The following is a 21,266-nucleotide window of genomic DNA, read 5'->3' as shown; positions in this document are numbered from 1 at the left end:
CAGTTATTTTCCCAGGAGTCATCATTACTCTGACCTAATCATGAGCAAGTATATTGCACCACAGAGGGCCTGGTCCTATTGCCATGACAGTAAATTTGATGGTGGCATTGAATGGTGTCTTTTTTTTACTGAGTGGTAAGTACTTAGTGGAGTTTCATGGCCTATGACTTGAATGTGGAGCAGACATAACTCTCCCCGTGTGTTTATATGTATACTTCCCCAACACATCCTCCACCACTGACATGATCCTTCTGGGAAGTGGGGACCTGTCCTGGCAGAGGCCACAGTGCAGGTTGATACTGGAAATTTCCTACTTCATGCAGCTTCTGCTTGTTTCCTGCTTTTATATTAACGGTGCTTTTCAGTCTCTGTTGCTGTTCTGTCCAGTTTCAGGAGAAATTGTCTGTTGGATGGTCACCTTGAAGATCAGCCCACTTGATAGCATTCCGAAATTCTTGAGCATTTCAGCTTTTTGCCTGTAAGGACAGTAAGGAAATAGTGACCATTTTAGGACAGCTTTAAAGGTTGCTTTGTACATTTTCTTACAAAGGTGAAAGGCAAAAATGCTGGGAGGAGGATAACTTTTGTTCTTGAAAAAGTTAACCACAGACTGTAACTGATGTGCCTAGGTACTGCAGGGTCTCTAGAACAACTTAATCTTCAAGAACCACAAAACTATTCTGACAGGTCATATCTTGCTAAAATTAGCAAAGGGAGCAAGGAGACTGTTTCCTATTCTCTTGCCTTTTTACCGGTGGACATCCTTGTAACGTTTGGATTGGAAAGTGTGCCTCATACATTGCCTTTGAAGAACCTAATGAACTTCACAGAGAAAAGCAGGGATATTGTGTTATGATCTGTTTCATATTAACATCTTTTTGGAGCTGTGCTGGCAGTGTCCCACACAGTGAACAGTCAGCCACAGTAATCTGACTATTCCTGCTCTCCTTTCCAGCCAGATGATGATGTGCATGTGCCTCCAATACAAATGGATACATCCTCTGTACTGGCAGATCTGAAGTGGCCAAGAGAGCAGCATATATTAATGCTGACACTGCATATGACTAGGCAAATAGACAAAATTAATGTTCTCAAACTAATCGCACTTGAGGCTCTACCTCTTCATTATCTCACTTGTTACAGTAAAAAAAAAAAAAAAGTGTTCTGTCTGCCATTACAGCATAGAAATGTTTTTATTCCCCGTAGTACTGTAAAATTAAGTAACCAGTTTTGTTGTTAGTCTTTATATTGCAGTTGCTGATGGTACTAATTCAACGTCTGCCTCCTCCTACTAAGTCAGCATCCCTAGAAATCACCACCAGGCAATATCTGGAATCAGTCAGTCTTCAGAGAGGGCAGGTCAGCTAAGCAGGAAGCTGCCAGCTGGGCAATGATGAGGCAAGGGCAGTAGTTACATATTCACTGTCACAGCTGAAAAACTAACCGTCTGTTAGCATTTGCCTGAACGATTCTCCTAAGAAAGAGGAATAAAACAGACATCAAAAACTACTACATAGGCTAGCTAGCTGATTTAAGTTTCTTTTTCTGCCATCTCCAGCTGTCAAGACATTGTGAGAGCTGTTTAACCAGACTATAATAATTTTCCTTTCTCGGTAAAGGGATAGTATGGAAAGTCAGAGCTTCAGCAGGAGTCTGTCTGTCTTGGTTGATGCTGTCTGCAGAGAGATAGGGGCCATATAGGCCTGCAAAAAGTTAATTGCCATTTATTAGAAGTTGGACAGGAAGGTTTTTCATTCTTTCTACCGGGGCAAGAAATACACAGCTGCTGTGCTAGCCCTGTCACAGGTTCCCCCATTTGACTTGGCACACTTCTGGCAGCTCCCGCCCCTAGACTTGAGTGGAAGAGTTGAGTACCAGTGGTGTACACAAACATGGGATTTCTGCATTCCTTTCTTCTATTAAATAGGGGTACAGATAATTTGACAGACATGGGGAAAACAAAAATACATTAAATAACCTTTGAAGTGTTAACAAATAAATGATCGATTTCAGTGCTTGTGCAGACAGACCCTTACATGAAGATCCCACATGTTGTACTCTTAGGAGTGAGGGGTGAAGGAAATTAAAAAAAAAAAACAAAAAACCCCACAACTTTTTAAGCATGTAATTTAGCAAATACAGTAGTTGAAACTTTAGCAAGCATCTCTTGTGTGCTGCATGATTGTGTTTTTTGTATTTGTTTTAAAAAATATGAACCTCTAATAAAATTCTTTCATTCTTCATCACAGCTTCTTTATAAATTAAATCATAAATCATAGTTGCTTGTTAGTTAACTGCAGTACTAAAAGGAGAAAGATGCAGCACAGGATTTTGCAGGGAACTTCTTCTGAAAAGTATCAACAGCAGATCACCCTTTAACTTCCCTGGTTTGGTCTATGGTATTGGATTTAACTTCTCTCTTAGCAAGTTTTTAGCAAGGGGTGTGGGTCTAATGATTAGCATTGGTTTCTGGGAAGAGAAGAAGCCTTTCTTTGTTTACTTTTGTGACACAGTGATAAATGGTTCCATTCCGGGCAAAATACAAAATCATTCTTATGAAAGCATTTTCAAATGTGGCAACCTAAATAATGCATGAAACATTAGATATTCTATGAAAATGACCTCTGAGTATCATCCTTTTGGCTGCCATAGTGACTCCCTTAGCTAGGGGATCACAGTATGCAACTATAGTATCCATGAAATATTTTTTCCCATTATTTGCTTATTTTTATGTTGGGGTGTGCGTCACAAAGTATATCTAGAACATATTTATTGTTTGGTTTTGAGTTCATTCATTTGCCTAGGAAATGTTGAAAGCAATTAAGTTTTTTTCAGCATTTTGACATATTTTGTGCCATCTATGGCTCTATAGCAACTTAATCTTTTAATATATTTTGTTTAAAATGAGAAATAGATACTGAGTATGTAAATGAAAACCTGACCCTTTACTGACCTCTTCATTTGCTCTAAGGAGACTTAGTTGACGTAATTAAATTAACATAATATTATGAGAGACTTGTAGTGGCAGAAAAAAATAGACTGAAGCCTTTTAGAATGTATAAACATTTTATTAGAAAAGCAGTGACTGGTCATTATGTAGCTTTACTGACTTTTTATAAAAGGAAGACATTTGTTTAAAAAAAAAAAAAATCATCCATAGAAATATTGGCTAATTCTGCCAAAATGAAATGTGTTCTTGGAGATCTTTCTCACTGGACTGAAATATGGCAGAGAATAATAAAATGACATGTGTTACTTCTATGAGAGAAATTTTGGCCATAATGCATTAACTTGTTTATTTTACTAATTCATGATATGTGGCACCATCTGTATGGCTTTGCCTGGCTAAGTATAGAAGATTCATGGATTTTGAGGTAGCCTTTTCATGCGACACTACTGCAGAAAGTTTTTATGTATTTATTTTTTGTAGTTTAATCTGCCAAAAGTTATCTTGCAGTATTGTCCCTGTACTGATTATCAGGGAAGCCCCAAAGAGAATTATTTCTGTGAATACCCTTGCTGGAGTTATCCTGCTCTCACATTTGTCTTCACTCACGGTCAGACCTGTAGTTGGTACATAGCATCTGTGTGCTGAATTACACAGTCTGGGGGTATGAGCCATGCAGCTGAATCGCACGTGGTCATAATCTTAAGGCTGAAATGTGGAAAAGCAATCACATTATGCTTTTAAAATTGTGTACGGAACACAGGCTTCCTTTGGGGGGCAAAGGAGGGGATGATGTTTTTCTTTCACAGCTAATAATTTTACTTTATTTCTATTTATAAGACATGTACACTTGGGGCTTCAGACTCAAGAAGAAGCATGAAGTGTGTCCTGGGAAACTGTGAGGGGAAAGAAAGAGAGAAAAGCTGCAGGAAAGATTGTGTGGCCTTTGCATTACCCTCCCCCTTTATCTTGATCTCTATTTGGGAAGGTCCCTCTCCCTGGTGGGTGTCAGAAGGGTGGTGCAGAGTGAGGGGAGTGGGTCAGGGGCTGCGGGTCAGGCCGGGCAACACTCTGCTCTTACGGGTTCCTGTTAAAACAAGCTTAAGCCCAACCAATTCCAGTCACAAGTTGTATTCTCCAGGCAGATTCTCTTGTCCCCTGAGCATTCCTGGAAGTACCGGGCACAACCTGTATGCATCAACTCAAGTCTCATAGCTCTGATGAATTTAAATGGACCCTTCAAAGTGCCATGGTCTCATTTCTCTGTCATGGTATTTTGCATTTTCACCTTCTATCATAGTTGGAGTAGCTTTTTTGCAAAAAACATCTGCATTAGTAAAGCCCAAAGCAGCTACAGGGAGTTGTTTTTATATTTAATCCTAAAACCTTTCACAACAGCAGCTCTTGGACTCTTCACACTGTTGCTGCTGGATCGCTTTTACTCTGGCCTTTCACCTTTCTACTGGCAAAGTCTGCAGGAGGATACTGACTATTAGGTTATGTTTTTGCATTTTGCATTAAATATTGAAGTTCTGAAGTGTTGCTCTGCCTCCAGCTTGTAGAGTTGTCCTTGCACCCTCCAGGAAAGGTTGGGGGATAATAAACAAAACTGTCTGCAGAGACTGAAACAGTTCTGCTCACTGATGGCAAGAATTTTGGTTTGATAATCGTTTTGACCCTTCAAAGTGCAGTTTCAGTGAGAATTTTCTATTCCTTTCAGTTGAATATTAGCTGCTGCTTTATATATATTGAGAATGTAATGTATATTTTTAAATCTTGTAAATATTGTTGTGCCTCTGAATTTCAGTAATCTAAAAAATAACACCTTTATTTATATTTTCTCTGTGGTTCCCTCTCCTGATATGTTCTGTACATTTTAGAAGAGAGATTGATCTCATACTTTCTGTTCCTATATACAGAAGGACCAACAGTGGTCTACTGGAAAAATACTGAGTTACCAGCAGCCCAGGTCAATCAGACTCATATTTCCTGAGAATGAATGAGAGTAGTATTACAAAAACTGTATTTTAGAGTCTGTGGCACTCAGTGATCAGTAACAAAGTTTATAAAATAAATGGGAAATATCATAAAACAATGGTATTGCTTTAATACACTTTTGTCATCCAGATCCTTACTTCAAATTTTACTTAAATACATAATACTAGTTATAACACTAGTTATAATAATATAGAAATAATTCTAAAGTTCCATTAATATTTAACAGAAATTTTAAATGAGTTTTAGGTAGTATAAATAATATTATTTTAGACATAATGAATTGAGATATAGTAAAATAGTGCACTGTAAACTGAAATTATTTTAGTACTGGTCCGGAACTTCAAAAAAGTTTAAGGAAGGTGGCTTCTCCTTCCTTCCTGAAGTGTATAGAAGGAGTTTTGTTTCTGACTCTGATGTCAGTACATGACTGACACTTATTATAGACTGTAGTGCATATCAACATAGGAAAATTGAAAAATACAGTGGCAAAGTAAATTACAAAAAGAAAGCAAGATAAGGGAATGCAGCTAATAGAAAAGGTGAGTGTCATACCTGGGCCCCCTTTGCTGTCTCCTACCAGTGATGGTATGTATCTATCTCTGAAGAGTGCATTTGTCAGCTTGCAAGGCATTTGGGACATTAAACCATTTTGAAAGAAAATAAGCTTCAAAAGGCTTTCAGTGCTTTACAGATTTTGCTTTGGTTGAGACAAGTGATCTGCACATAAGTTTGTGCAGCTCACAGAGCTGTAAACTGCCTTTGAAAATCCCCCAAATGCCCTGATCATTCTTTGGGTTCAGATTGATGCTGTAGTTTCTTGACCTGAGTAATGGGTGCCCTTGGAAGAAAAACTGTAGGAATCTTGCAATGTTATACATAGTTTTACTAAAACTTGTAGTAGACATAAAGCCTTTCACCAGAGCCCCAGCTTTGCATCTCAAGACTTCAGGAAGACAGCCCATAACTAGCATTGACTTTTTTAACTTTGGAGAAATTTTTGGTCACCCTGATAATAATATCAGTGAAGAGCTTGAAAAATACCTGAGTTGGGAGCACTGGATGTGTTGTCTCATTCATGGGCAGAAATCAGTATTTTACCATGCCTGGTCATTAAGGTTTACTGAGCTATTACACTTGCTTATTGAATGTTATTTTCTAGGGTACCTCATGTCATTTATGAATGTACTCATTGTTTATAAACTTTGACAGAGAAGTCTTTTCCATTTCACCATATCCCTTCATCTGTTCAGGTTCTCTCTTGCTTAAGGTCTGTTCTGTTTAAAAGTATACAATATTTAGGAAATTTATTTTGGGAGTGAGGTGGAAGATAAAGCACCCTTCTCAGTTTCTATTTTTTAAGCCAGGAAGCAAAAGCCAAAGTCTATGTTCCCTGGTCAAAAAGGATCAGAGAGTATGAAATATCTCTCATTTTGTATGCTGAGAGCTTTGTGGAACATCTCCTGGGCTCTAGCAATGTCTCTTCAGGACCTGACTGTCTGCAAAGTCATGCATGCTGGACTATCACCTTAAAACACAGATAAGAGTTAAATGAAATCAGAAGCAATACTGTGGCTGCTCCAGTTAGTATGAGGGAATATAGAAAATTTACCTGTTTCATTGCTCCAAAAAATGATATATATATATGAGAGAATATCAGACATGCACAGCTGAAGGTTGCAAGAAAAACAGTGAAAGCACTGAATTGCAGTTCTTTGGTTCCACCACTTGTTGAAACAAGTTTGTCAGTTTTAACTTAACAGCACCCATCTGAGACTAAACCAACCAACCAGATACCCTCATTATTTTCCAGATTTGCCAGAAATATGTTGATGCATTTTTTTTCTAACCATCTGTCCCAACTGAAAACAATAAATTCATTAAATAGTACGTAGATTCAACAGAGATGTTTCTTTCTACTTTTCTTGCATTAAGAGTAAAGAATGCAAGTTTATAGTTTTCAAACTGTCTTAAGCAAGAAGAATCTTTCACTCATGGTAAAACATAAACCTCGCAATAGCCATGCTTGAAAATGTTTCTGGTTAACAAAATGCAGCACATCAGTACAAAATCCAGTTCTGACAGGCTTTGATATCAGCAAACGTTGTGGTAGAGTGAAGGTAGGAACTTTATTACATTTTCTGCCAAGTTTGGTTGATGCCTTGCTGCAGGAACCGCTCAGTGTTTCCACTTTGAGATTTACTGAGAAACTTAACAGGAAAAGAAGTGGGATTTTTCCAGTTGCACCATAACATGGTAACTTTTCCAAACCTTGAAATATTTCACTTCGTTTTTCTGGTGAGCTTTATTTAACATTAGTGTCTTATGCCATCCCTTCTAATCTGGGTGATTTGGAAACAAGTTAAAATATTTTAATCTACAAGTCAGCAGTTAAGCAGGACTCGGGTCAGTGTGTTCCAGAGATGGTGCCAGTTCTTGGGTGAATAACCAGTCTGTAGGTGGAAGCTCTTCAGTCTGTAGATAAGAGGTTTCCAGACATGTTGTCTGCAGTACTCACCTTGATCTTATTTTTTGTAATATCTGACACTTTTATGTCACTATTTGGAAAAATTTTGACCTGTGGTAGATTGAAGTGTAGACAGTTTGTAAACCAGGTGGGTTTTTCCCTTCACTTTTGTTTCCATCGAATGTAAAAACCACTCTGATCTCTGTAAGACTGCCCTTAATATGAAATATTCAGATCCCTTAAAACTTGTGTTCTGTTTCTGTCGTACACATATCATATCAAAGTTGGACTGTGTGCGTCTTTGCAGTACGCTGATCTCGTTATGTTGTTGATTTTTTCTGCAACTATGAAGATCAGAAACATTTTTCTCTTTTGAAGTTTTGGGCAATCATTTGCATCAGGGGACTTCCATGTGTCCCAGCCTCTTGCACCTTTATGATCAGCCAGGAGACCCCCATCTGATCTCTTTCCTTTTGCTCCACCAAGTTCTCCCTCCACTCAGAACTCAGATAAGCTTAGTCACTTAAGTGCTTTATGGTCTGGGAAAAAGAAAATCTGTAGCATACCTATGGGAAGCTATGGTACTTCAGAAATGGGACAATATAAGCCCGCCTACCAATAGGTAATATTCTGGGTTTATTTTTGGTGGCAGTTCCAGTAGTGCTTTAAGCTCAAGGCGAGGCAGCCAAAGGTGTTGCACAGTTTAAAGCCGTGACATTTAACTAGAACACAAATGTGCTCTTTATTTGTAGCCTTTACTCTGCTTTGAAAGTTTAATGGCATGTTTTTATTTTGTGCGTGGCAGAAATCCCAATGTGCTAATATAGCTAGTGGACAAATTAATTTAATGAAGTCTTAATTTCAGTATATTGGTTAAACTTCAGTTATAGATACTTGACCTTTTGAAGAAAAAATTTGAGTACAACTGAGGACTTCTATCATGATGAACTAAAGATGGGGTTTCTTGGGGTTTTTGCTTTGTTTTGTTTTTTACATTTTAATTTTCATGATTGTACAAGTACTAACTGATGACTGTAGTGGCTGCTTAAGTGTAAAAGTAAAATTACATTTTTATTGATATATACATATGTGTGTTTAATTCTGTTTACAACTTGAAAATAAGGAAGACATGCCAGTACCTAACAAGTGTGCTTATATCTAACATTCATGCTAATAATATGCTGGTCTAATATATCACTATTCACCTAAGTGCTCTGCAAAGTTGGCTAGCTTTTCTTTAATTTCAGGAGTTTTTCTAAATATTGCTGCTGGAAATTTCAAGAGTAATTTTGTAATTTAGCAGACTTTTCGCCCTGAATCTCAACCAGCATTAGTTTATAGTGGGGATTTAGCAATAAACGTGCTTTTCTCTACTCTCAGCACAAAACCTGAGGTTAATTTTGCTGTGAAGTATCTTTAGGTCTTAATTAAAACTGAAGTTACTCATCCTGGTAAGAGTGCCCAGACAGACAATGCCTACATGTCCTGATCTATTAAATTCTCAGGTATTAAGAAGAGTATACTGCATGTAGTATTTTTAACTCAAAGCCTATACTGTATATATGCAGTATTTTAAGTTAATAAACAATTGCACTGCAGAAGGAGAAGTTAGAATTGGAGAGTATTGTGTTAAATACAGGGAAAACGGGTGAAGTATGAGAAGGCTTTCTCATGCTCAGTATTTTTTGTAATGTTTTTAAATATGTTATCATACACTGAAACACTGGTACAATGATCTGTGTAATGGAGCTATTCATGAGCTAAAAGAATGGCTTGTTGCGAGAAGATTTTACAAGCCTAAGCTGAACTGGATTGAAGTAGTTCAAGGTCCTGTGGTGAAGTCATGGAACACTGTCAAAGCATGGTTTCTTACACAGATATTAAGTACATTTTAAATTAATTATCTTTTCTTGATAGCAGTAGTATATCTGCTGCATGTTATATTTTATTAGCATTGCCTTATAGATGCTCATGGTAATTTTCTGTATTTCTCTTCCCCCCCCATCTTAGTGGAATCGGTCGAAATTGGCCATGGGCCTCTGGCGGCAGCAGCATTTTGGCAGAATTTGGGACTTTGCATCTGGAGTTCGTACACTTGAGCCATCTGTCTGGAAACCCTGTCTTCGCTGAAAAGGTTAGACGATTCAGTCAAGATCATGTTGTAAAAGATAAATGACGTGTTAGGAGACTAATACCTCTGGGGAGAGATTTGGATTTTCCTCAGTTGTAAGTATTTTCTAGATGTTTTCCTAATCACCTTGACATGGTTTTGTATTATGAAGTCAAAAATCTCTTCCAAAATCATTGTGATGCATCTTCTTGTATATAGCACTTACCCAGCCCCATAAAACATATAATGTCGGTTTATCTGCTAAATTAGTATCACGTTAAACAATCAGACCATAGAGCTTTCTTCAGTATTTCACCTGAATGTTATGAAAACAAAAATTAACATTGTATTGGGGATCGTATGTGGTGCCTATAGAAAGCAAAGCACTGTGGCCGCCTTGTGTGATTTCAGCAAGTTTAGTCTTCAAAGTGCTGTATAATATAACTGCTGTCAGAGAGGTCAGAAAGCCCTTCCATTGCACTGACCTTTGAGAAATGTGCTTTGAACTTTCTTTGGGGGAGAAAAAAAAAGAAAACAAAAAGCAAAAAACCCACCCTTTGACAAAACAGTTATTGTGCTTACTAATTCTTCCAAAATTTAATAACATTGTCTTCTGGATACTTACTATTTACATGACCCGTGGAAAGCAAATCCTCTTCTCTGTCCCTCAATTGCCACCTAAGCAATTTTACTTTGCTATTATTTGGTGTGTAAATAGTCAGCAAGTCCTATTCTTTATAACACGCAGTCCCATTTGTCTTCTTTTTTTTTTTTCTCCTAATTAAAACTTCCACTTCTTTTGGGTTTGTATACTTACTGCAACTGCCCCATGTTAGCTAAAACTGATATTATCTATCTAATAATCTAATTCATAATGAGACTCCGTGTATTTAGGAGTAGGTTTAAAAGCAATGGTCAAATGTAAAATGAATACTAATTGTCCCAGATTTAAAGGACTGAATGGCTTTGCTGCAATACCGTTGTCAGCACTGGAATAAATATTGTGAAACAAACTCCCAGTGTTTTTAATGTATTTAGGGGTGAATTTAAACACTGAGTTTCTCTTAAACAAATCTCAACTGGGGGGAGGGGTTGGGAAGTGGGAGCACTCAGGAACAGCCAGAAACAAATTTACTAGATAACTTAATTATCTCTTGACATTTATGGTAATTTAATGTATAACATCTGTTCTACTAAGAGACAATTAATGTGTGATGAAAGTGTGTATGTTAAAAATCCTAGCCTGTGGTTCTTTTCAAAGTAGCATCGAGCTATAGATGCAAGATGCTGGAAATCTGTTTATGTAAGCTGCTCTAGAGATTGTGATTCCACAGTGCTCCGAGGCAAGCCATGCTGGGGCTGGTAAGCTTGATAAAGAAGAAGAAACACTGGAATGAGCTTTGCCTGGAAGTATTCATAGAAGAATTCATTAAATGAGGTCTAGGACTCATTGCAGTCTGCATTTGGGCAATGACTGTTAGCAATGTAGTGTCAAGATGCAGAAGGCAGTTTGTGTACTGCAACACAAATCCTTCTGCAGCTTGGTGTAAGGTAATTTATCTTCTTTCTCAGCAGCTAGTTCACTTGCTCTCTAGGCATTCAGGGTGTTATAATGAAGCTGTCAGTACCTTTTTGTTACAATTTCTGGTCTGTAGCGCTCAGGGTCTTCATTCTCCCAGGTTGCTACATTTGCTTTTTCTGCGAATGTTAAAATTCAGTATAAATTATTTCATGTGCTCTGCAATGGATTGTGCTGCTGGATGTCTCCAGCTGCAGAGCATCTGGATTGTAATTGTTTCCCCAGGCCTCTCATTTGTAGTGAGCTCCTTAACAGTGCCAGCAGAGTGCTCAGGGCTGCATGGGTTTCTGCAGGGCAGGCTGGCTGTATGAAGCTCTGTTCCAGCAGTGCTCTCCTTCCCAGGCAAAGCTGCTTTACAATTCAGTTCTGCATCTGAACTAGGTGACAGGCGTAATATCTAATACCATTTATGATTTGGGTTTATGAGGAATATAATGCTGAAGTAGCTGAGCTTAGTTAAGGCAACTAGCCTCCGTGGATTTCAGTACCCCATGGAGGGGCAAGGTACTCTGTATGGAAAGTTCTGAACTTTGGAGCTTGCTTTTTTGTTGTGTTGTTTCATTACCGACTCTTGACACAGAAGTTCCAGAGTTTTGAGGAGCTCATTTACCTGATGGTATGAGCTTAGAGGATCTTTTTTAATAGTAATATGATTGCACAGATGTATTCTGGTATATGTTTTGAATAAGACTGTTTTTATTTTTAGGGGTATTTGTACTTTAAGACTTTTGTACTGACACTGTTTTATTTTGGTGGGAAAAATGAATCCATGCTCAGTGTTTTGTACCCTTCCAATAGGTGATGAATATTCGAAAAGTTCTAAATCGACTGGATAAGCCAGAGGGCCTTTACCCCAACTACCTGAATCCCAGCAGTGGTCAGTGGGGCCAGCGTAAGTAGATCACTTCTTTGGTACTATGACCTGTATATCAGTGTGCTTTTTGCAGTCATTAATGCCTTTCAGTCACTGTTACTTGGTTTTTGTGTGTGTGTATATATATATAAAGAACTTTTATAAAGTATAAAAACTCACATTATATCTGAGGTTCTATACAGTGTAAAAGATACTACAAATATAAAGATAATAATCCGACTTGCTGTATTTCAATATACTTGTCTTTGATCTTTCAGTATGGCTTATGCAAGCAGGGTAATGTCTTGACTATGTATTATTTTGGAAAGGAATTTGTAAACTACAAAAGTCTTTTATTCAGAAATCTAAAGTGCTCTCTAAAGTAGCTGTTTAAGGAAACATTATCAGCTCATCTGAATCAAATTCCATATTTTTAGAGTGGTAGCTCCACTGAAGATTAAAAAAAAAAAAAATAAACCAAGCCTTTCCAGTTAATACCAGCTGTGATTTCTGTTGAAGTTTTATGCCAACAACTGAGGAAGCAAACTAAACAGAACTGTGTCATGGCATTAATTCCCTTGGAGCCATTACTGGAGGCACCAAAATTAAAAGGGAAAGAGCATAAATAAATGCTTGAAGTATTTGAACTTCTTAGCCCCTTCCCGATGACTGAGCCTTTTCTAACGTTCATAACATGTTCAAAGCTTACGTATTGTGCAGGGTCATGATTTTAGAGACCCTGCTTCTATTTCCACTTTTCCTAGTTGGGTCCAGTCTACCACCATCCAAGTCATGTGGCTCAATGTTTTCATATTTTTTCTCCCCTACATTATTGAAAGAAAACAAGCAAGATACGCTGTCTTGATCTGAAAGTACATGGGCAGATGAGATGATCCTGTAGATTATCAGTGTTGGAGCTGGTAACAGTACAAGAGAGGGAAAGGTCTGGAGATGGTTTTGGATATAATAGCTTGTTTAGGATGCATCTAAGGTGGAAGTGAGGTTCTGGAGTCCTTATGGGACTGGCCACAGTCTGGAAAGGTAATTTTCACAAAGGCAAAGAAAAAATGTTTTATTAAATAAAATATATTTTAGAATGCCTTGTATCACACTCTGAATTAAAAAGATGTCCAAAAAGTTTGTGCTGCTCAGTTGTATTGTCCCATTAAGGCAAAGGCTGTTTCCCTTTATGAATTAGAAGTATCCTGACAATTTAGAAAACCTTCTAGTCTGCTATGCTGTGAGGCTTCCTTCAGGTCACCCTGCCACAAGGCCTGTGGCAGCTCAGCATCCATAACCATCAACTCCAGTTGGCATGTTGGTATAAACTCTGACATCCATTTACAGATCTGAGAGATGTGTGCCCACTTGTTACCCATGGTGGTTTAGCACAGCTTTGTAAAATATTAAAACCTCTCCCTGGAAGTGTTGCTCCTACAGCAATAGTCACTGGGTTTGGTTAGAAGGCCACCTCAGCATCTGTGAGCCAGGTCCAGTTACCTCCTTCCTCAGCTTCAGTCACAGCAACTCAGCTTTTTGGTGAGTTGCAGGAGAGCAGATCTTTCCAGTGACTGACACCGTCAGTGTCTCTGCCTTATATATTTTAAAGCAGTCAAATAGTTGTTCTGCCTTATGGTCTTTGCCATTTCTGTATTTTTAATATAATCGTGTTTTATGTACTCCTCATTCACACTAAATGCCAGTTTTTATTGGCATGCATAGGAAAACTTTCAGTTTAAGAGCTTTGCTTTCCAATAGCATGTAGTATTGACAAAGAAATAGCTTCCTGCACATGCAAATGATGGACATGGATGCTGTCGGAGGTCAGCCCCTTGCATGCTGAAGCGGCAAAAGCAAATTCAGTTGTGTTGCATCTCTTCAAATTCAGTTGCCTCTGTTCACAGACACTGATTTATTATTTTTTTTTCCCATAGTAAATTTGAGATTGCTTTTCTAGACTGTTTTCAGTTGATTACAACAGGAAACAAAACCAAACCTAGAGTCTTTAATTTGTACAAGACAGAAGTATTAGATCTCAAACATCAAGTGGGGACAGAGGAATAGTTTCTGAACAGTTCTTCTCTAGCAATGCTGTAACTGTGAAGGACACTGCTGGATCACTGCCATTGTTCCTGTAAATTCATTTAGCCCTTGTTATTTTGACAGTAAACTGACAGTGATTTGCTGCAGCGTGCGTCAATTGGATTTGTCTACTGCAATAATGTATATAATAACAGGGCTTATTATTGATGAAACTGCGCTTGTGCTATTTAGCTTGCAAATGTCAGAGGTTTCTATGGTAATTTATTTAGGAAACCGTAAAGGTCATTTAAATGCTGCTGTTCAAAGATCAGCCTTTGATCATAGAGAATGTTCTCATTTTTTTCAAGAAGCCTCTTTTCCTTTTGGATCATGAACATTTAATTAAATAAATGGTGTATTCTCTCCAGAAATGTAATATATCTCATTCTAAAGACGGGGATGGGGGAAGACGTTTATAACTCAGGTTTGATGGTACAATGTATTTGTTAGGCAAAGGGACAGGATACATTTGGAAAACTAAATTATGTCACAGGCTAGTGGAGGAAAAAGAAACTGTTAATAAAGTTTGAATAGAAAAAAGTTCATCTTCCAGATTTTCATAGCTTTGCAACCTATTCAGAAAGGAGGTAGAAGGAGGCATTCCATGAAGATACTAAGGAATTTAAAAATAAATTATCTGTTCTTTTGAATTCCACCAACAGAGGGATAACTTTGAAGCTAAGATCAGAATTAGGCGTTGGGAAGTGTGAGCTCTATACCACTAAACCTCACTTTATGAGCCTGGATTACCCCATGCATGTTTTGCTTTTCCTATGCCCAGAATTTTGTGATATGACTTACGGACTTGCTGCATAATATATGTAACCACATCTGCATCCTGGATGTCTTGGGTGGAATTAGTTGACCCCTTCCTTGCTGCAAAATTAATGGTTATAAATGAGTAGCCCTGGTAAAGCATTCTGAAATCCTTTCACTGAAGCCTCAATAAATGCCAAATCCTTGAATGTTACCAGGCAGCACCAACTTAGACAAGAAAACCTCTAGCTAGTGTTCATAGTTTAATGGAGCTTAGAGAAACAATTTACATATACATATATATATATAGAGAGAGAGAGTTGTAGTATTTCATGTGTCTAGGGGATCTATGCTGAAATCGTGGTAGCCCATTACCATTTTGCCAAGAATCTTTTAGGCTTCTAGAGAGCAAGTAAGTGCAACCTTGTGTGAGCAGCTGAGACCATTGCTAACTTTCACATCACTGGTGCAACTGACATTGAATGGTCTGATCTGTGTGGTGTTAGTGTTCGCAGGGTCATGTCCTAAACGTGTGCAATTGAATAATCACAGCATCCATGGTACCAGATCATTTCACGTAGTAAGCATAGGGCAAAATAAAGCAGTGTGATAGCAATAATCCTCTGTAGTCTGAAGTCTTTTTTTTTTTTCCCTTCCAGATCTACTGCTGAGTTCTGAGCGCAGCCAGATGTTCAAAAATGTAGTCTTATTTTTAAACATACGGGATGGCATTTTGAAATGCCATTAAATAACCTGAAATTCAACTCTGCAGTAAGGAGCTAAAATGTTTTGGCCTTTTTTATGAAGTGACTTAAATGAAGCATTTTCTACTTTTTTTTCCTGTTTTTAGAAGAAAAAAGAACTTAGATTAACATATTTTGTACAGGTTAGAATACATGACTAGATGTTAAAAATACAAATACTTGTTTCTTTGCCATGAACTCCTGTGGCACGATATTAAATAACTATCATGCTTTAGCTTGATGAAAAACTTAGCAATTAAAGAAGTAAGTCTCTGTCTATACCAGTTAGGTTCATCCTGAGGTTCAAAGCTTACATTTATTAAAAATTGTTGCAGAAGGAGATCATTAAATGAACTGTTTCAAACTGCAATTGTATTTTATTGCCCAGGCTGAAGATGAAATTACTGTTCAATCTCTTTCTTCCCTTTTAAGATCACGTCTCCATTGGAGGGCTTGGGGATAGTTTTTATGAATATTTGCTTAAGGCATGGCTGATGTCAGACAAGACAGATGAAGAAGGCAAGAAAATGTATTATGATGCTGTTCAGGTAAATAAGATATTTAAATCTTCCTTTCCATAATAATCTAATCTATAATAATCCTAATAACACAGGCTCTGGGGACAATATGAGAGATTTATGTCTTTGCCACCACATTGTGTTTTTTTAAAGAATTAGTTTCTCTTTTTAAAAGACTTCATCAAATATAAATGATAGAAGAACACAGATACTGTGGGAAAGGGAAGAGTCTTGAAGCACAGCCATTTTTTTTCCAGCTGCAATACAGTCACTTCTCTCTGACATTGGAGAAGCAAAGTATAAAATATGCAACAAAAAATGCCTCTACAAGTAGTTCCGAGATAGATGTTCAATTCTTTTTTCCTCGGTCTTCTCCAAATATATTCTTTTTGTCCTTATTCCTTATATCCAGGAAGGATTCCTTTCTTGTGTTTCAACCTCATATTTCAGCCATTAGAGTGTTTTGATTGTGGTCAACAGAGGGATCAATATATTATGGTAGATAATTATAAATGAAAATAGAAGTTTTTGTTGCACAATGACTTTTTGTTACAAGAGGCATATATTTGCCAGCTTCTGTGAAATAGCCAATTATTCAAATTGGACACAAGGGAAAGTTTTCAAAAATCAGAATTGTTCATACTTACATTTGTATGTGGTATTTTATTTATGATCCTTCCAGTCTGCAGTTTGCTTCATTATTGATGGTATTTCTTTAATATGATGTTTTGGGAGAAATAATGGTTTTGTGAGACCAGATTGAGACTTGAGAAGTATTAAATTTAAATTCATATTTACAGGCTTTCCTTCTAGTCTTGGGCAAATGACCTATTTTCTCGGTTCTTTGCTTTCATATATATACATATTAAAAAAGGAGGATAATATTACTACTTTTTTCCCCATCCTTTCATCTGTTTTGACTGGAAGCTCTCTAGGGTCAGGACTTTTATCTCTTATTAACTCTATGTATGTACAGTGCCTCTGTAGACAAGACTTCGAGATGCTAAGCAATATCTTCTTATTCTTTCATACATCTTGAAATGCGCTGTCCCTGGGGAAGAGACATAACTCTCCTTTTACTTCACATACCACAAAAAGTGGTGACATTAAAAAAAATACAACCCTGGCTCATTGCAACTATCTTTTTTTTTTTTTTTATTAGAGAGAAAAGTCATATGTGATGATCTGAGGGAGGGTGTGATCTCTGGTGGCAGTAAATTTGACGAACAAGTATCCTCTGCTAAGAAAATCCTGCCTTTAATTTTGTAAGTGCAGATTTGGATGCAGTCGGCCTCATTTTCACCACTAACATGGTTTCAGCTTCAGAGCAAAAGGTGGATTTTAAATTAGGTTTGAGTGCATTTGAGGCTATAACATAAGAACAGTGATACTGTAATAGCTCAGCCATTAGGTTGGCAGACAAAAAGTGAACAAAGTGTATGATAATACATCAATTCATCTTACTATGGAAGGCATTTTGAAGCGCCTCAAAGCTGCTTCTAGTCTTCTACTTCCACTAGTTTAATAACATCAGATTTTTCTTTTAAATACATTCTTACACAAGGTAAGTGCCAGTGCATAGACACATGTGGTAAAAAAAGGTGCTTTTTCAAGTACAGTTATTCTGGAAAGCACTGCAGGTAGAATATCCCACATGTGGTGTGACCATCACCCTTGATGACAGGACCGTGAGCACATTACCTCCCATCCTGCCAGGGAGCAGCAGGGGCATGTTGGTCAAGCTGATAACAGAGAGTCCAAGAGAGCCCAGTGCTTTGATGGCCAGCACCAGGCTGCTCCTACTAAGGCTGAAAGTTCACCTTCCACTGACTTGAGCACAGCTGGAGTGAGGGACATCAGGAAGTCTCGCTCACCTTACGCCACACAAGCAGGTGTGCTGCCCCATGTCACCTGCATGGTGGCAGTGTGCCTGTGTCCCTCCTGAGCCAACCCAAACTGCCCAGCATGTGGGGAGCTACCTTCTGTTGGCTGGTCATCGGGGAGGTGTGTCCACAGGGCGTGCAGCAAGAAGCGTGGCTTTGTTTAAGCTCACACCTTAGCTACACTGGGATAACGACCTCCCTTGGTACGAAAGTTGTCACAAACATCCTGAGGTCCCCACAGGGAGCAGAAGTGGTGATGGCCGCCACATTGCGCGGCCAGTTCTCCCTGCTCAGGCTTGAGTTGGGGAAGCAGAGTTGCCTGGTCAGCAGCATCACCAAATGTGGCAATATTAATGAGAGAGTTTGTTTGAGAGGGCCAAATGATCACTAAATATGTGCTAAATTTCTCCATGCCGCTGGTTGAATACTATATCCAGTATTTTCTGAGTGATGACATTCATGGTCTCTGTTTTCTATACTGAGGTACACCTGTACCAAAGCTGAAATTGTACATGCAGCATGTTGAGGTACAGCTTGATGTTGTAATGTAGCTTGTTCAGAAAACAGCAGGGAAGTTGTGGTCTCACAGAAACAGCAGACTGTTTGGGCCCCATTGAGATGCCAGGTTCTTCACTGGAGTAACTAGCTTGTTTTGAAATCCATCCTGCTACTGGCTTTATTGCTATCGATCCCTTACTTATCTAAATTAAAGCTAATTTAAGTGTCTGCACAAGCTGCAGTCTTTCTTTATGACTAAGTCTACACGGTTTGGGCATTCTGAGTCTGCTTCGTATTTTCTGAGATAAATTTCCCCTGATGGTTTCAGAATCTTTTTAAGACTACGCCAAAGGGAACGGCATGATTATTCCTGGCCGTTCAGTCCAGCACATACCCACCAAATTCTGAAAGAGCGATGTGAAGGTTTGATGTCTAATTCAATATCTTCCACTATCCAGAAACCACAAATGAAAATATATGGTGAGTTACAGTTCACTGTGAAAAGCTGAAATTTATTTAGACAAAGCTTTGGGGTTATTTCTTACATTGTTCTGTAACTTATATTAAAAACAAAGCATTCTTTCTATTATTCTTTCTATTAGAATTTTTGTAGCATCTACAGATTGATTTATGGCTTAAGTTAAAAGCAATAACTAAGCTGTCAAACTACATTTAAAAACTTTTTCTGTTTGCCATGAATAAGATGCATAGTTGACTGCTGCCATTTAAAGAAGAGTTTATTTCTAATGGGAAAAGGGACGGAGTCCTGTTTTGAATGCCAGAGCATAATATGAATGTATTCATAAGGCCATCAGAGGGATTCATAAACCCTAGAATTAGTACAAAAAGACAAGTGAATGTATTTTTAATGTAAGTTATTCTTCTCTTTTGAAAAGCAATGCATATAATATACCATTTCACATAATACAAGAAGTAAGAGATCTTCTTAAACTGGTTTGAAGATTATAAGAGGGCTGAAGCACCTCCCTTAATGAGGCCAGGCTGAGAGAGTTGGGGTTGTTCAGCCTGGAGAAGAAAAGGCTCCAGGGAGTCCTTATAGTGGCCTTACAGTGCTTAAAGAAGCCCACAGGATAGATGAGGAGCGACTCTTTACCAGAGATTGCAGTGGTAGAGCAAGGGGTAAAGGTTTTAAACTGACAGAGGGTAGGTTTTGATTATAAGTCAGGAAGAAATTCTCTACTGTGAGGGTGGTGAGACACTGGAACAGGTTGCCCAGAGAAGCTGTGGCTGTCCCCTGGCAGTGTTCAAGGCCAGGTTGGAACTAGATGATCTTAAGGTCCTTTCCAACCAAAACTATTCTATGATTCTATGGTTTCAATTAATATCATGCAGCATTTAGTTACAAAACACACGTGTGTTCAGATTTTAGTCATATTTTGAGGATGTAACTGCCCACAGAATAATCTATCAGCCTTTGCTGGTATCCAGGACAGGAACCATCCCACTCTTTTCAGTTAACACAGTTGATCTCTGAGATGCAACTGAGTAGGTTTAGTAAGAGAACATTATAATTTAGAGCAAAAACGGGCCTTGAGGGTTCACTTAGTCTAACAACTGCAGTATCACAGGCAACTGCATCAAATCCTTTGCTCTTGAATGTGTCAGCCCTCGTTTTCTAAGCTGAGGGGCAATTGTCCCACTACTCCTGTTTATAGGTTGTCTCACACGATGTCTGATGGTCTGGTATCTTTTCCAGATTTTCCCATTATACTTATTTATGGCCATTGCTGCAAACTTTGCATCTTAAATATTTCTTCTCTCTCTCTGACACTGCCTTCATCCCCTCCTCAGTGTATTTCTAGAGAAGTGGCATATCTAAAAGCTGTAAAGAGAGTAGTAACTTGGCCCAGAAGAACTTCACAGGAAGAGGGAGAATCCCTTGCAAGCACTTGCCAAGCAGCTCGGTTCAGTGCAGCCCACAGGGGCCCCATGCTATCAGAGAGGTAAAGCCACTGGGATCTGCAGTTTTACCTTTTGAGAAGGTAGTTTACTTTTGGACATTTAGATTGTTTAGTTTTTCTTACTAGGTAACAAATGCTTAGAAAATTGTGACAAGAAAACTAGTGATATCCGGAGAACCTTGGACACGGAAGTAGAAACAGTGGAAATAGCAAAAAGAAGAATAGGTGTTGCGAAGCAGTGCCACAGCCATTCTCTGCCAGATTTCAACAGCACTCCTGAAAGCCTGCTGCTAGGCTAGGTTGTGTGATTAAAGAATGCAGTAACCTGTTGTGGGTATCCAAAGGCAAAAAAGTAATTTTTGACCTCAGGATTTTGAGTATTGGACAGAAAATATATAAGATCACTTTTTTATATATTGTTTTGGCACATTGCTAACTTTTGAGACTAGCTTTGATATACTCAATTTGTACTCTGCCAAAGGAAGCTATATGGTTTTGATTTTGGTTTGGGTTTGGGATTTTTTTGTGTTTTTAATTGTCAGCATTAAATAGTGAATATTTTTCAGAGCTGTTGAGATTTCAGCCTTTCAGATAAACAAAACAAATCCATATAGACTCCTTTCTCATTGAAATGAGAGAGAGAACAAAGTGTTGTTAGCAAACTGAAAACATGATACTGGCAGATCAGCCCTTTCCAGCTCCAGAGTTTCGTGAGGGTCTATTTAACTGTAGTGACAGTCTGGTGGCTGGTCTGTGCTGATTGCAGTTTCCATTAAGTTGCTTAAAGTGGTTTGCTTTGTGGCTGTAGTGATCTTAAAAACTACATAACTGATGTGGACAATGACAGAACTGCAACAGCTTAATTAGAATAGTTTGTCATACTGGGTAAAGCCAAAAGTATATTAATGAATCG

General features: G+C 38.2%; 1 protein-coding gene across 1 annotated transcript in view; it reads left to right on the top strand.

The window, feature by feature from the left end:
- MAN1A1 (mannosidase alpha class 1A member 1) overlaps positions 1-21,266 on the top strand; it is a 112,145-nt gene that overhangs the window by 70,421 nt on the left and 20,458 nt on the right. Inside the window, exons 5-7 of the mRNA XM_026845829.1 lie at positions 9,420-9,543; positions 11,897-11,990; positions 15,965-16,080. Coding sequence (XP_026701630.1) covers positions 9,420-9,543; positions 11,897-11,990; positions 15,965-16,080 — 334 coding nt within the window. The remainder of the gene's footprint in view (positions 1-9,419; positions 9,544-11,896; positions 11,991-15,964; positions 16,081-21,266) is intronic.

Source organism: Athene cunicularia (assembly GCF_003259725.1).
Source record: "Athene cunicularia isolate RWA chromosome 3 unlocalized genomic scaffold, athCun1 chr3_part1, whole genome shotgun sequence".
Lineage (NCBI taxonomy): Eukaryota > Metazoa > Chordata > Aves > Strigiformes > Strigidae > Athene > Athene cunicularia.
The sequence above is the reverse complement of the archived record's forward strand: the minus strand, read 5'-3'. Positions and strand labels throughout refer to the sequence as shown.